Source organism: Sapajus apella, unplaced genomic scaffold (genome assembly GCF_009761245.1).
Source record: "Sapajus apella isolate SASKATOON/1434 unplaced genomic scaffold, GSC_monkey_1.0 scaffold122, whole genome shotgun sequence".
Lineage (NCBI taxonomy): Eukaryota > Metazoa > Chordata > Mammalia > Primates > Cebidae > Sapajus > Sapajus apella.
In genome coordinates this window covers 8,173,862-8,191,435 of record NW_022437062.1, presented here as the reverse complement: position 1 = coordinate 8,191,435, position 17,574 = coordinate 8,173,862, and the positions used below count along the sequence as shown (strand labels likewise).

The 17,574-nt window shown below is 34.8% G+C and overlaps 2 protein-coding genes across 2 annotated transcripts; both read left to right on the top strand.

Moving 5' to 3' along the window:
* The first annotated feature begins 6,906 nt into the window (after positions 1 to 6,906).
* On the top strand, positions 6,907 to 8,111 carry LOC116538649 (olfactory receptor 4K15). The gene has a single exon (XM_032261120.1). It carries the CDS (start codon positions 6,977 to 6,979, stop codon positions 8,021 to 8,023), a length of 1,047 nt encoding a protein of 348 aa, XP_032117011.1. The 5' UTR covers positions 6,907 to 6,976; the 3' UTR covers positions 8,024 to 8,111.
* An 8,121-nt stretch (positions 8,112 to 16,232) lies between these two features.
* On the top strand, positions 16,233 to 17,348 carry LOC116538766 (olfactory receptor 4Q2). The gene has a single exon (XM_032261312.1). The coding sequence runs from the start codon at positions 16,328 to 16,330 to the stop codon at positions 17,267 to 17,269; it is 942 nt and encodes a 313-aa protein (XP_032117203.1). The 5' UTR covers positions 16,233 to 16,327; the 3' UTR covers positions 17,270 to 17,348.
* The last annotated feature ends 226 nt before the right edge of the window (positions 17,349 to 17,574 follow it).

Below are 17,574 nucleotides of genomic sequence, written 5' to 3'. Positions count from 1 at the left end.
TATGTATTTGTAAAGACTGCTAATATTTTAAAAAAATCAGTCATTACTTAATACTTACACATTTCATATTATGGTGTATGTGTGAGATTGTATATACACACAGGCACACACACATGCTTCCAGAGACATCTCTTTTGGTATTATCAAAATGATAAAGTTTAAATCATTATTCTCAGAGGCATTTGGAAAGGTTAGAGGAGAAAAGAAACAGAATGGCATTCAAACCCATAACACTATGTCAGGGGATCACTAACTTCTTCTCCTCTGCCCTCTGAGCCCACCATAGATTCTTTAGATATAATATCGAAGGAGTTGTATCTCAACTTTTTAAATTAGTACTAGCAGTAGCTAGCAAGACAAACAAAACATTTCTCTAGAGCAGTTGAGAAGAAATGGTAACTGAAAACTCACCCACTAGGTTTTGAGTGCTAGTTTAGAGAGAACACACTGTCAATTGACACTTGCCTTTGACAATCTGAACAGAGTCGGGTCACCTGACCTCAGGCCTCATACACAGCTTAGTAAACTGCATTGCTCCCCAAAGAATAATTTATCTTTCCCTTTTCAGAGTGCTAGACTTCACTCCAAAATGAGGTAACTGAGACTGGTCAACTGACTTCACATGAAAGAATTACTCTTAAGGAAGAGTCAAGAATAGACAATTAAGTCACAAAGGCAAGAGTTTACATTTTATTCTACTTGCCATTTGATTAAGTACATGTTTACCTAGGCGACAAGATGTTTTGCATTGCAACTAACAATGCAAACTTAAATTTTAAGGTACATTTTTTATCCTAATGCTAACTCATTTTTCATAATTTGTTTTTAGTAAAATTCCTGTTTTTCAAAGTAGAAATAAAAATGACTAATAAAATGCAAAGTTAAATCAAGAATAAATGTCCTCACATATCTTGGGTGACGAAGACCAACATTCCTAAATGAAAGACCCCAAAAGGTTAGTATATAGATGCTTTACAAAGTGAGTAATGTATTAGCTCCTCAGTAAAAGCTGTATTACATGTCAACCATATGACACAAAATAAATGTTCAATACATTTCTAAAAAAAAAATAACATAAACATAAAAACCTACAAATGTTTATAGCAGTTTTACTCATAATCACCAAAAACATAGAGAAAGCAATCAAGAAGTCCTTCAATATATAAATACACAAACTGTGATAGATAATACAATGGGATACTATTCCATGATAAAAAAGAATGAGCTATTAATCCATGCGACAGCAGGAATGAACTGTAAATCTATATTGCTAAATGAAAGGGGACAGTTGAAAAGGCTACACATTGTACAATTTCATTTATATCGTATATTGGAAAAGGCAAATCTGTAGGCATAAAAAGCAGATTAATGGTTTCCAGGTGTTTGAAGGGAGAGAAGTGGTTGTCTGCAAAGTGGGTGCACAGGGGCATTTTTATCATGACACATCTAGACTGTATGGTACCAGAGTCTTGAGTCTTGTGTTATGAATCCAGAGTCCCATTAATGTTCAAATTCTTTATTTGAACTCCGAAGTATAAATTTTTGCATAATTATTTGGTGTCTCTTTGGTAGAATCTACTCTGTAGGATACAGCATTTCTATGTATTAATAAAGCAGATTTCACTTTTTTACTCTAGAATCCTTGCCCTAGAAACCAAACATATGGCGCTTGTGAAGCTGTCAAAATGCCAAGATTTGCCATGTAATATGCACAGTCACAGGATGACTCCCCACCAATTTTTGACACTCCCAATAGTGCTTTTCTAAAGCTCTTCTGAAACATAAGGAATTAGCTAACAGAATTACTTTTTGCTTAAAAAATAGTGTTACATCTCTTACAGAACAAAGTATTTCCATTAGCCCTGCTGCTTTGTCCATTTGTGAAATCCTCAAGGTGATTCACTATAATTCTTCTGGGCAAACAAATTGTCTCACATAATTATCCCTGATTAAGGTGATTTCTGCTATCATAACTCTCCTCTGGATTTCTTGGTCACCACAGTCCAGTGACGTCAAATTCCTGATTAGTGTATAATAATCGTGATGGCTTTTCTTATATCAGTGTGCTGAGTATACTGATACTTCAGAGTGTAAAGCTTAAAGACTGAAGTCTGGAAAGACATGAGTTCTCTATCTTTGTCCCTCATCCAATGGCTCCCAGTGAATTTTGTTTTCCTGGGTAAGTGTTGATATTTTAAGGTCAAGAACAGGAATTGAGCCAGAACAGAGAACAGAGACAGTCAATTATCCTCCATATTTTTAAAATTAATCCTTGAATATTATGCCCATTTTACCTACTTACTGTTGTCCCGGTACCTAACTCTAAAAGTGACTGCTGCATTACTTTACTAAAACCAGGAGTTTTTCCCTTTTGATTGAATATAGTTTAATTTCAATATAACCTTTTATAATTATTCTTATCCTTGAATTGACTTACGCATTTTGGATCATGTTTTTTAAAGACCGGAGAATTATAACATTTGGGAGAGGGAATTCTACTCTTTTTTGAGGAAAAACAGAGCACCTGGGACGGTATGTAATTTACTTACAATAATTAAATTATTTAGTGAAAGAAAATTGGAACATATATTTTCTATATCCCAGGCTAATAAATGTATTTAATTTTTAAAAATTAATAGATTCTTTTATTTCAATAGCTTTAGGATACAAGTAGTTTTTGGTTACATGGATAAATTATATAGTAGTAAAGTATAAGATTTTTAGTGCACCCATCACCCACAAACACAAGTAGTGTACATTTTTCTCAATATGGCTGATACATTTTTAGTAGTCCATAATGTCTTTAGACAGCATCCATTAATTTGAACTTCAGGTTTTTAAAGCTTATAGCTTAGAATGCTCCTTATTAATTTATGACTAGAAAATACTAACACAAGTAACTAATGAAAGTCAACATTTTCTTGCTGGATGTGTATTCTATTTGTGAACAAAAGTATATCCCATGTATAATTCCTTAAAATATATTTTAAAATATTACTACCATTATGGTAAACTCATTCTATCACTATTGAACAAGATGTCTGATTCAATTATATAATGATTGTATATATTACATCTGTGAGAAGCAAGTAAAAAGTTATCTACACTTGGAATCAAGGGAAAGTGAGATGAAAGGAAGCAAACCCTAAATCCTCCCTGATGAAATTTTTGATAAAATGATACTACTACTTCAGTGTCTTTAAAGGTTCGAATCACATAACAATCACTATTATTAATGGTACTTCCTAAGACATTCTACAGTTTTATAGCTCCAGTAAGGCTGAATCCTTTGCAAAATTGTGAAGCAGATTTGTTTTCAGCATTTCTTCTTTTCAATCTACTCCTTTTTGCCTTTCAGACTCCCTACTGCTCCCAATGCTCCTCTAGCTGCCTAAGACTTAGGTTAAGATGCAGCATCCAGACCTGTCTCACCTCCTTGAAGACAACTCACTACAGACTCCCTGAATACACTTCTGTCTTATTTAGAAGTAAATTCTTTATGACTTATCTCCTCAAGGATTTGTCTGTTTTCTTAGGAGAGGTGGAAGTAACAACTAAATTTTTCCCAAGCATTAATGACTGTAGATTATAGGATATCTCCACACTTTCTATTTCATCTTAGGTAAGTGAAAGCATTTTTGTCAGCATCCTTCTGAAGACTACCCACTAGCATTCGTCTCTAATACAATCTATAACAGAGACTGCTATTTTTCTGATCTGCCTTTGGAGTGGGAGGGTCAGGGGAACTACAATATTGGGAAGTTTGTGAAAGATATCTCTTTGAACTGGAAGAGTTTTGTGGCCCCTGTAAATGATATCTATTTATTTCACTTTATCTATCAGTCATATCTGAGATAGAAATATTGAGGAAAGATTCAGTTGACAGAATTTCAAATAGGAGGGAACTGAGGTTCGCCTCACACAGCCCTGTATACATGCATTAATTCAAATTCATCGTCGAATATTTCAAGAATTTTTTAAATGTCTTTACATAAACACATCTACTTATTGGAAACTTATGTGAGTCAGACCACATCATGTAAAATTATCAGAAAATATTTACTTCTTCTGATTTAAAATAATGTTACTAATAATGCATACATACACTTATTCACTACAGTTGGTTAAAGAGTTTTCATCTACATAATCATTTAAGAAGTATTTTAAATGTCTTTTTGAGGTTAATAGTCTCAAGATTTAATATTTGATGACAATTGTCCCTCAAAGGCTTAAGGAACTGCTCAGCGTCACACAATCATAAAACATAGAACATTTAAAAATAATAGCTTTATTTTCACTACAGTACTGCAATTTTATTGGGCACAAAAAGACAGCCCATTTTATCTAATCAGGAATGTGCTAGGGGTAAAGGGAAGTAAATTAGTCAACTTGTCTAAATAAACAAAGGGTTATTGATATTAGTAAATGATTTTTAGGGAGGCAAGTTAAAAACCTGTTTTATCACCAGTGCATAGCACAGTGCCCAGGGAAAAGCAGGCATTCAGATTTATATAAAGTCAGTGAGCTAAAGTAAGTGAGAATGGATTTAGGTAAGAAACGAGTTTAGAATTCACGTGTTTCACCACTTTCATCTTATATACTAAGAAAGTTCTTGATTGAATCAATTTGCCCAATGTTTTTTCTACATGAAAAACAGGGTCTTTTCTTTTACTGAACACCTGAGGAAGCCGATGAAAATGGAACAATAGAGCTCTGCAGAAGAGTCAGAAAAGTTAGTGGGAGGATGATTCTTATGACTGTTTTTCACACAATTGGATTTTGTGTTTTAGCCTAAAGACACCAGGAAGTTTCTGTGCTCAGAAATGTCTCCTGATGCCCTGCTCTACTGTAGCACTGAAAGGTCTCCTAAGGACATTCATTCCTTGTGCTTATGGCTTTGCTTTTTCTGATGGAGTACCTATGAATCCCTATTTGCTGATTTTGTTAGATTTTATTTCCATTCCTGCCTTAGGGATTCAGTGCAGTATTTATGTCACAAGACTGAAAGGTCAGGGCTCCTGGGAAGTGAGAAGGAAGAGAGAAAGGCACTGAAGAAATTGTGGTGGCTGCTCAAAGACAAACTTGTTGCATTGTATGATTTTTTTCTATAGCCTGCTTTACCTTCAAGCTCCACTTTTTAAACTTTTCTAAAAAGCTTCGAGCCATAGTTTTGACATAATCTATGACAATACAAGAGTCCCATCTTATCAGTGGTTTTGTTTCAGCAGTTTCAGTTACCTGAGGTCAACTGTGGTCCAAAAATATTAAACTTATTTGAGAGAGAGAGGAAAAAATAAACACATTCACATAAATGCTATTACAGTATATTGTTATAATTTTTTTATGTTATTGTTAGTTATGAGTGTTCATCTCTCACTGTGCCTAATTTATAAATTAAACTTTATCTTAAGTATGAATATATAAAAAATATGGCTTGTATAGGGTTCAATACGATAGCGCTTCCAATGGGGGTCTTGAAACACATCACCTGCAAATGAGGGAGAAAATTTATATGTTTTTCTTTTTGGAGAATTGGAGATTTGAGATACAGAGGTGAGCCTAACATTTGGTTTCTGAGAGTTAAAATTATTCATCACATGCTTTGTTCTTATATATAAACCCTCCAGTCTAGCCCAAGAAGAGAATAAGCAATTTGCAGTTATGATCTAAGAAGACATTAGTATCAAAAATTGCAAGTGATTAGAAATTGGTAAAATAAAAGACATCTTCTACCAAGACCTGCTTAAGATGTGGAGAAAGATTCTTCAAAATCAGATAATGTAATGCTCCTTTATGATTCACATTTTATTTTTTCTTATTTACTATGAAACTTTTCTTAGTTCAAAATAGCTTCCACAAATAAAAATAACATAAAGAAAGTTCTGATAACATGGAATATAGAGGAACTGAGTAGAAAAATCATTTTCCTTATGGTCTGAATTTCTTGCTAATAAGTAATATAACTTATTAGTTATATTATTATTTATAGTACGTAATATAACATAAGTTTTTAAGCCACATCAAATCAAATCAAATATCAGTCATAGCTCAATTAAATGTCCATGGTTAGTAACACCTATGACTGAGTTTACAGAAGCTTCATAGCTTCAGGGATTAATTGAAGGAAACCAATGTGCTAGATTTCATGATAAAGTAGAACTTCATGAAGAACTGAATCATAAAAGAGTTCCAGTAAGATTGGGTCACTTCAATTTTGCCAGGGGTTTGTATTTTAGTTTATATAAATTGTAACTGGAGAGAAGAAATAAGATATAATCATTTAAGGCAAAGATTCCTCCTGTGAGCTCTCTTACACAAATCTAATGCTGTCTCTCTCTCTTGTTTTAATTTTTATAAACATGCAACTTGTGTATACAAAAGTGAAAAAAAGCAAATATTCTTATTTCAGTAAGTTTTCATAAACACTCCTACGTAACTATCAACCATATCAAGAAAGAATATTGCTAGCACTTCAAAACCCCCTCCCATGACCACTTCCTGTTCCTTACACATAACTGCTATGAGGTTTTTCTACACCTTAGTTTTGCCATTTTGAATTTTATTTAAATAGATCAATGCAATGTATACTCTTCTGTGTCAAACTTTTTTTAGTCATCAAGTTTGTGAAATTATCTTCCTCTGTGGCAAATGTTCAAAAAATTTTTGTATCATTTACTTAGAAAAATTGGTTTAGATTTTGTCTCTGTAGATTTTTTAGACTGGATTTCTGTAGTATCACAAAAACTTCACATGCCCAAATTCATTTTTAAATTGTTGATTTCATTTCTTAAATTTATGTATTTGGATATGCCAGTTGGTTGGACATCTCCTTGACAACTCTCCTCTTTAAACCAACCTTCCATTCTTAGCTGTACTAGCTGCATAGTTTGTAATAGCTCATGAAAATTCAGACACATAAATATAAATAGGAATTGGAATTCTGAAACGTTTAAGCGTAACTGGAAAAATCAAACCTATGCACAACTCTTTAACTGATCTCTGTTTCTCTCCTATTCAGGTAACTGGAACTAAGTCCCTTCCAAAATCAATGAATGGGACAAATTATTCTCGGGTAACAGAATTTGTGTTGCTGGGACTGTCTAGTTCAAGGGAGCTCCAACCTTTCTTGTTTCTGATATTTTCACTACTTTATCTAGCAATTCTGCTGGGCAACTTTCTCATCATCCTCACTGTGACCTCAGATTCCCGCCTTCACACCCCTATGTACTTTCTGCTTGCAAACCTCTCATTTATAGATGTATGTGTTGCCTCTTTCGCTACCCCTAAGATGATTGCAGACTTTCTGGTTGAGTGTAAGACTATTTCTTTTGATGCCTGCTTGGCCCAGATTTTCTTTGTTCATCTTTTCACTGGCAGTGAAATGGTGCTCCTAGTTTCCATGGCCTATGACCGCTACGTTGCCATATGCAAACCTCTCCACTACATGACAATAATGAGCCGCCGTGTATGTGTTGTGCTCGTCCTCATTTCCTGGTTTGTGGGCTTCATCCATACTACCAGCCAGTTGGCGTTCACTGTTAACCTGCCATTCTGTGGTCCTAATAAGGTAGATAGTTTTTTCTGTGACCTTCCTCTAGTGACCAAGTTAGCCTGCATAGACACTTATGTTGTCAGCCTACTAATAGTTGCCGACAGTGGCTTTCTCTCTCTGAGTTCCTTTCTACTCTTGGTTGTCTCCTACACGGTAATACTTGTTACAGTTAGGACTCGCTCCTCTGCAAGCATGGCAAAGGCCCGCTCCACGTTGACTGCTCACATCACTGTGGTCAGTTTATTCTTTGGACCATGCATTTTCATCTACGTGTGGCCCTTCAGCAGTTACTCAATTGACAAAGTCCTTGCTGTATTCTACACCATTTTCACACCTATTTTAAACCCTGTAATCTACACGCTAAGGAACAAAGAAGTGAAGTCAGCTATGTCAAAACTGAAGAGTCGGTATATGAAGCCTGGTCAGGTTTCTGTAGTCATAAGAAATGTTCTTTTCTTAGAAACAAAGTAAACTTATGAGAATGTTACCACTTTAGCCCTGTCTCTATATGCTTACGAGTGGATTCACTGTAATGTTAAAGCAATTCAACTTGGCCAATTGGAAAGGTCTGTTGATCGATTAAATTAAACTGTAATGATAATAAAAATTCATAAAATAAGCTTTAGTGACTTTAAATATTCTTTCTCCAACTTAGGATTTTTAAAAAATATCCCACTTTGTATTCTTATTTAAAATTCCTTAAGATATTTAAAACTCTTATTTAAAACTCCTATAAGATAAGACATTGAGAAAATGACATTGTCTTATAAATGCTTAATTTGTTATCTTTCCCTCTGAAAACAGTACTGCTCACAACAACTTTGGAGTAATAATAGGAGCACATCTCTAAGTCACAGAGATAATAGATCTATTTATAAGTACATATATGTGATATATAACATGCGATTAATCTAGATAAGAATGCATTTTATACTGCACTATATATCTGACAGCACATGAAGACACTTCTTTGAAAATGTGCTCCTATTTCACATGAAGTTGCTCTGGTTCAAACGCCTTTGACATTTCCCCCCTTCCTTTTATAAGAGAATACTTAATCCTAAGGGTTGCAGACGGATGAAGATCTATCTTCTGTCATTTCTTCAGGCTGAATAGGGGTGATGATATTCTTGCCTAATTATGAGGGTCTCCTGTATTCAGGAGCTCCATAGAGAGGAGCTCAGTCAGGGCCATTCCTAACTCCAAGTTCTGGCAAAAGGTGATAGCTGGAAGATTAATAAGTGTTTAATTGAAGAAAATATTGAATAAATTTATCCTGCATTCCTACACTAAGAGCACAACAGCAATATATTCCATAAGAGTAAAGCAAAATAAGTAAAATTATCCCAAGTAAACTAAATTAGAAGGCTTTCCATGAACTGGGCAACTGTTGGAAACTAGCTAATATGGGATTACTAGCCAATTCCAATATGTGCCCAGAATTAGAATATCGATTCAGATTTTTACCTTATCTATCCCTCTTGTTTCTTCTGAGCAGCAGTCAGAGATCACTGGTTAGCTTAGCAGAATTCTTGTTAAAGGCTGGCCAAGAACTTAGATATCAAAAGTTGGTAGTAAAGAAACAAATTTGATTTCAAGTTTGCAGGGATTCTTACCAAACTGACTTAACAGGATTTTTCACTGAAACCTGGCTAGATAAGTCAAGAGAGCAGGGTGTTGTGTCATGATTGTGAACTATTCAAGAACAATGCTCAATGTAGCCTGACTAAAGTTTGGAAAAGGAGAGAGCATTTTTTTTTTTAATTGTACTTTAGGTTCTGGGGTACATGTGCAGATCATGCAGGATTATTGCATAGGTACATACATGGCAATGTTATTTGCTGCCTCCACCCCCTATCACCTATTTCTGGCATTTCTCCCCATGTTATTCCTCCCCAACCTCCCTATCCCTAGCTGACCCTCCCCTAGTCCCCCCAACAGACCCCAGTGTGTGATGCTCCCTGCCATGTCCATGTGTTCTCATTGTTCAACACCCCTCTATGAGTAAGAACATGTGGTGCTTGATTTTCTCCTCTTGTGTCAGTTTGCTGAGAATGATGGTTTCCAGATTCACCCACGTCCCTACAAAGGATACGACCTTATTGTTTTTTATGGCTGCATAGTATTCCATGGTGTATATGTGCCGAGAGTCTTTATTAATAGTAACAAGTATAATCCAGCAATGTATAAAAAGTTTTAGTTTTGTTTTGGGATGTAGGAAGCTAGATAGAGTGTCTAATTCAAGATGAGATTTGGTTGAGGACACAGCCAAACCATCTCATACCCAAAAGAATATAAATCATTCTACCATAAAGGCACATGCAAACTTACATTCATCACAGCGCTATTCACAATACCAAAGACATGGATTCAGCATAGATGTCCATCCACGGTGGACTGAATGAAGAAAATGGGGTACATATACAACATTGAAAACTACAAAGCCATAAGAAAGAATGAACTCATGGCCTTTGCAGCAACATGGATGGAGCTTGAGGCCATTATCCTAAACGAATTAATGTAGGATCAGAAAACCAAAATCAGCACATTCTCACTTATAAGTGGGAGCTAAATGTTGAGTACACGTGGACACACAGAAGGGAAATATAGACACTGGGGTTTACTTAAGGGTGAACGGTTAGAGGACAATAAGAATTAAAAAACTACCTATCATATTCTACACTCATTACCGGGTGACAAAATAATCAGGCCACTAAACCCCTGTGACGCCCAATTTACCCATGTAATAAAGATGCACATATACCCTCAAACCTAAAATAAACATTGGAAGGAAAAAAAACTACCTATTGGATATTATATTCACTATTTGGGTGGTGTACCAAACATGCATATGTACTTCATGAATCTAAAAGTTAAAAATAGTAAATTAAAAAAATAAAACCCAGAAAGTTTTCAAATCAACAACTTAGCTTTACAGCTTAAGGAACTTGAAAAAATAAAGCAAACTACACCTGAACCTAGCAGAAAGCAGGAAATAATAAAAAGTAGAGATAATTGAAATAGAGTACCTGAAACAATAGAAAAATTCAATAAAATCAAAAGTTGGATATTTGCAAAGACAACAAAATTGGCACACTTTAGCTAGATTAACAAAACAGAGAGAAGACTCAAATTACTAAAACCAGATATAAAAATGAGAACAGTCTATTACTACAAATTCTAAGGAAACAAAAATGATTACAAAAGAGTACTATGAATAATTGCATGGCAATAAAATGAATAACCTAGGTGAAATATACAAATTTCTAGGAGCACAAGACCCAGAAATACTTAATAATGAAGAAATAAAAGTATGAAAATATCTATAACTAGTAAGGAGATTGAATTAGTGATCAAAATCCCCCAACAAAGAGAAGTCTAGACATGATGGCTTCATTAGTGAATTTTACTAACATTGAAAGAAGAATTATTTTGTACCCATTCTCTTCAAAATGTTTTCAAAAAATTTAAGAGGAGGGAATACTTCCTAATTCATTCTATGAGGCCAGTGTCACTTTGATACCAAGGCCGGACCAAAAAACTACAGGAAATGAAAACTATAGGCCAATGTCACTTCTGAACATTGTTGCAAAATCCTCAACAAAATAGTAGCAAACTGAATTCAATAGCACATTAAAAAGATTATATACTATGACCAAGGAGTATTTATTCTTAGAATATAAAGATGTTTTAATACAAAAAATCAATGTAAAATATCACATTGCATTAACAGATGAAGGGAGAAAAACAATTGATACAGAAAAAGCATTTGAAAAAAATTCAGCATCTTTTCATGATAAAAGGACTTCACACTAGGAATAGAAGGAAGCTACCTCAATACAAATTAACAGGATACAGAAGTTAACACATAAAAATTGTATTTCTATACACTAACAATGAACAGTCAAAAAAGAAAAGAATATATATGTTATATATCTCTTAATATATATAGACGAGAGGTGAGAGAGAGTGAAAGAGAGAGATGAGAAAAGAGATTTATTAGGGGAAGTTGGCTCACTGATTATGAAAGCTGAGAATTCCTCTACCTGGATCCTCAGCTTCTTGGAAGGTACCTGCTCACATTTAGGGAGGTTATTCCCCACTCAGTCCCCTGAGTCTCGTGGCAATCTCCCACATAAACTCCTTTACAAACACACCCAGGGCAGCCTAATCATTCCAATCAAGTGTCAAACCACCTGGATTTCCATTTCTGCAGACGGAGGACAGGTTCAGTGCTTACTGAAGCATTGAGAATAACTAATACAATCAATGAGACTAAATAATGCTTTATTAGGTATCTGGGTACCCACTAATGCAGTTTATTTGTAACTAAAAATCAACCACCACACTGGGCTTCAAAAATTAAGAACTTCTGTTTACTAAATGATATCACTAAGAAAATGAAAAGGTAAGCTGGAGATAATATTACAAAATTGTAACATATATATCAACAAGGAAGTTGTTTATGTCATACATAAGAGATTCCTATAAGTCAGTAAGAAAATGCAAGGGACTCAGCAACTGAATGAACATTTCATGAAAAAGATTTTCAAATAGCCAATAAACATACAAATTGTTCAGCATCAAGGATATGCAAATTAACCACAATTCATACCCAGCAGAGTGACTAAATTATTTTTCATTTTAAAGGTACATGCTGAGGAGGATATGGAGCAATGTAAACTCTGTTACAACAATGGTGGTATTGTAAATGATACAACTATATCTGAAGAATGTTTTACAGTTTATTATCAAATTAGATATACATCTACTTTAGCATTGAAAAGTTACGCTCCTGGTATACCTCCATCAGAAATGCATGTAATGTCCATCAAAAAATATGTACAGAAATGTTTATAAAAGATTTTTTTTTGTTAGTCAAAATTAGAAACCACCCAAATGTCCAGCAACAGTACAACGTATAAACATATCGTAGTGTGCTCAAATAGTGGAAGAAATAATAAAGACATAATAAAAAATATACAAACAATGATACACACAATAACTAGATTAAATTTCAGTCATAATGTCAAAGTAGTCAACTCACATAGAAAGAGTATGTATTTTGTAATCTCGTTTATACAAAATTCAAACACAGGCAAAATTAAAGGCAATAAAGATTATAAAAGAGGATAGCTTTAGGCGTTACTGTTGGGATGAGGAATGAAGAAGTCATCTGAGGCATTGTTTTTGGGGTTTGTTTGTTTCCCTTTCTTTTGAGATGGAGCCTGTCTCTGTTGCCCAGGCTGGAGTGCAGTGGCACCAACTCGGCTCACCGTAACCTCCGCCTCCTGGGTTGAAGCCATTCTCCTGCCTCAGCCTCCCGAGTAGCTGGGACTACAGGCGTCCACCACCATGCCCTGCTAATTTCTTAATATTTTTAGAAGAGATAGGGTTTCACAATGTTAGCCAGACTGGTCTCAAACTCCTGACCTCAGGCGATTCACCTGCTTTGGCCTCCCAAAGTGCTGGGATTACAGGCATGAGCCATTGTTCCTGGAAAGTAAAGTGTACTATCATTACACATCATATTTGAAAAGTTATAATTAAAATTGAAAAATGATGTTATCTAGTGTAGGAAAGAGTGTAAAAATAGTTTCACATACATGGTTTATGGAAGTATAAATTAGTACTACAGTTTTTGGGGGGAGAAATATCTGTCCACATTTGTTTCAGAAATTTTACTTTCAGCCTCTGTCTAACAAATACTGAACAGCAGTCTGAAGAAATATGAACAGATTTTTCACTGCAGAACCTTTTATTATAACGATAATAGTAGATCATCTACACGCTTGTTGATAGAATATTTATTATAGCATACAATATTTGATGGTTTTAATATCATATATCAGTTAAAAAATAATTAGAGCTAGAGCCGTGCGTGGTGGCAGGGGCCTGTAATCCCAGCTTCTCAGAAGGCTGAGGCAGGAGAATCTCTTGAACCTGGGAGGCAAGGTTACAGTGAGCGGAGATGGTGCCACTGCACTACAGTATGGGGACAGAGTGAGACTCCGTCTCAAAAAAAAGATTGATAAGAATAATTAGAGCTGAATATAGCACATGAAATCACATCCACAAGCATGTTCCTGTAGTGAAGAAAGCCTTTTTCTTTCTCTTCCCCCATCTCTTCTCCTCTCAGTGGCATAGAGGCAGAAATAGAAGAAAGGGGAAAACTTTTATTTTTACTTAAGATATTTTGTAATATTAAACAAAATTAAATGGAATCTAAAGTCAGTAATTCTGATTGGAAAAGGTCCTCCAGATAAAGCAGTACAAGCAAAGGTGTACTGGTAGAAGAAATGCAAGGCACCTGAAGCCAGATATTCCTTAATGTTCCATCATCCTTTCCGTTAGCCTCAGCCGTGTGGGCCAGAGGGCCCCTTACCTCACTATAAAATCCAGCTGACAATATTACAACTTTCATGTCTTCTTTTCCCCTTCTATTAATTGCTTTCTACCCTCTGTCATTCAACACACTTATTTTTATGTTTCATAATTTATGACAAAGGGTTGTGATTAAAAATTTTTAATGATTTCCTTTGTGATTTGACTGTGAATACTTGAATCTCAAAATCCCTAAACATCAAAAGTTCCTAACGGTGGCCAGTGGAACCAGGGGATTTCATCTTAATTCATTAATCTTCTTGGTTCTATAATATCTAGGATGGTTGTATGCTGTTAATGTGCCACGAGTTCATGGCTGCAGGACCTAAGAATTTACTCTGTACAGACAAGGAGGTGTGTAATTTGACTTAAAATCTATTACACTGACAGCTTTTCTTCATGCCCCTGTCATCAGGACTCACCTGCAGAATCAGTATTCAATGCTAATTGTGGTCTTTTAAAATATAATATTGTCTATGCCATGTTATATTGTGTAAATCAAACAATGCATTTTAAAAAGCTTTTAAGAGTATATGGCTAGCAAAATAAACAATCTTTGCCTCTGGGAATTGAAAAGATAATTATTTTCTTCATGTTTTTTATGATTCTGAAACTGAGATTATTTAATGTTATATCTAGACATCCGTTACTCTCAAAACAAGCTGAATGGATTATAATTAAGTTAAATTCTTACCTGAAAGTAAAATGTTAAGTAATAATTAAGTTGCAGAAAGAGAAAAAATCCATTAAGAAATTTTTAAGGTAAAATAAAATGTCATAAACCCTACAGGTATGCATACCCACAGAAATTCACAGAAAGTTTATTATTTTTCATAAATATAATTAAGTTCATTGTAGAAAATTAGGAACTCAGTAGGTGAGAAGAAAATCTCAATCATTATGGTGAAAGTTTGTAAATTTTTTATTGCCTTTACATGTAGTTTAGTGTCTTATATGGTTTAACCTTTCTGTGTACATAGATTGTATCATATTTTATGTATAGTTTTGTGTCCTGTTTTTTATTTTATTATATAACCATTTTTTCAAGTTAATATTTTTACATATCAGTTTAACAAAATAAAATTTAAATTTGAAAGTTTTACCTCATAGTTTCTTGATATTTTTTAACTGTTAGCATATAATTGATGTAATCTTTATATCTACGTAAGTGCCTTAAATAAGGAGTATATGAATTTTGTTTTTAAGCTAACTTTTATTTAGTTTAAAATTAATTTTATTTCTAAAATATTTATTCTCATTGATCTGCCTAAATGAAAGTATACAGTTTATAGAATTAGAGGTGGCACAAACTATAATAAGTTGAAGAAAATTCAATATTTAAACTTTAAATTGTTATCTGATTATTATGTCTTAAGTCTTCAGAATGTTGCTCTGTGTATGGCAGAACTGAGCTGTAGAATCTGAGTGAATAACAGCTATCACGAAACGCCAAAACACCCCTCCCTGCAGTCAGCGCTCCCTCGACTATCACTCATTTCATCTCATACAGTATCATGTTCCAGCTATTGCTCATGAAAATGGATAAAATATATACAACATACAAATTGCTATTTTCATCTCAGAGAAATAGTTGATTTTTATTTGATTTGATAGACTAGTCAAAGGAGAGTCATTTAAATGCATGAACAGCCGTTACATTCTATTTAGATCATTATAAGCATAATGTGTACCTGTATACCCACAGGTATGATTTAAGATGAGAAACCTATTATTACAATAATAAACTGGAAATAAGTGTATTATAGAATATGGCAAGCTGGACAGGCATACCAAAGAAAATATAGTAAGAGGTCAATGAACTAGCAATAATCTCAAAGTGGAATGTGATCTTTCCTGTAGCGATTTGCACAGGTTAGAGTCCTATGAGAATTATCTTGATGGCAGAGGGTTCAGGGATTCCATTTTCTCAGATAAAACTTCTACAGATCCAATGTTCTTTTACTGGAATCTGAAATTCTACCTTTGATTTTATTTTTTCCCAAACATTTTTATTAAAAAATAATATTTGAGAAAAATGTAACATTTCTTGATACTGAATGCGGGAAAGGAGAGAGACGTAATGTGCTGAATGATGGAAGAGAGAAATGCATCATGTGGAAGTTAGTGGCTTGGAGCCAGGTAATTTCACGTTCTAATTAATGTTGGCCACTTTATCAGTCTCAGGGTTGCAGCTGGTGAGATAATATACATAATATTAGGTAAGGAGAAAATAGTTTCTTCCAGCTAATCAATCAGGATTATCTTAGAGGATGAAAAATCTCTCTTTTGAAAGGAGCAGAGTCTTGTATTTGATGTGAATTACCTCATTCTTTTTAAATGTCACTAATGCCCTATTGTTTAATCTCTTTCATCTAGGTAGAGCCAGGTCAAATGGATAAAAACCAAACAGTAGTGGTGAGAGAATTTTTCTTGTCAGGCTTCTCACAGATATCATCTGTTGAAGCAGGACTATTTGTATTATTTCTTTTCTTCTATGTGTCCACTTGGGTTGGCAACGTTCTCATTATGATCACGGTGGCATCTGATAAATACCTGAATTCATCAGCCATGTATTTCCTTCTTGGCAATCTCTCATTTCTGGACCTATGTTATTCAACAGTAACTACCCCTAAGCTTCTGGCTGACTTCCTTAATCATGAAAAGCTCATTTCCTATGACCAATGCATTGTGCAACTCTTCTTCCTGCATTTTGTAGGGGCAGCTGAGATGTTCCTGCTCACAGTGATGGCCTACGATCGCTATGTTGCAATCTGTCGCCCCCTGCACTACACCACCGTCATGAGTCGGGGATTATGCTGTGCGTTGGTTGCTGCCTCCTGGATGGGAGGATTTGTGCACTCCACTGTCCAGACCATTCTCACTATCCGTCTGCCCTTTTGTGGGCCAAATCAGGTGGACAACTTTTTTTGTGATGTTCCCCCTGTCATCAAACTTGCCTGTGCTGACACTTTTGTCATTGAATTGCTCATGGTATCTAACAGTGGGTTGATCTCTACCAGCTCCTTTGTGGTGCTGATTTCCTCCTACACCACTATCCTAGTCAAGATTCGCTCCAAGGAGGGAAGGCGAAAGGCACTCTCCACATGTGCCTCTCACCTCATGGTGGTAACACTCTTTTTTGGACCCTGTATTTTCATCTATGCTCGTCCTTTCTCTACATTTTCTGTGGACAAGATGGTGTCTGTACTCTACAATGTCATTACCCCAATGCTAAACCCCCTCATCTATACACTTCGGAACAAAGAGGTAAAGTCAGCCATGCAGAAGCTCTGGGTCAGAACTGGACTTACTTGGAGAAAGCAGGAGGCATGAGACATTGAAGTGAATTTTTGAAAGTAGAAAATCAGGTTAAAATACTTACTTTTTGAATAATGAGTTAGAAAGTGGTTGCCTAGTTTTTAAATGTGTTTTATTAAATCAAAATAGCCCTATTACTGCTTTATCATCAATTGCACACTATAACTAATCTGTTTACTTTTTTATTGAATCAAATCTGCTTTTTCTATCAAATTGTCTTTTTTCATCTTATGTAATCATCTCATCAAATTTTATTCCATACACTATTTCTATTTAGTTTGTCATTATAGAACTGTATATACAATATATGAATGAACATT

Coding starts and splice junctions, on each gene's coding strand:
- LOC116538649 (XM_032261120.1), top strand. CDS start 6,977: ATGCACAACTCTTTAACTGATCTCTGTTTCTCTCCTATTCAGGTAACT.
- LOC116538766 (XM_032261312.1), top strand. CDS start 16,328: ATGGATAAAAACCAAACAGTAGTGGTGAGAGAATTTTTCTTGTCAGGC.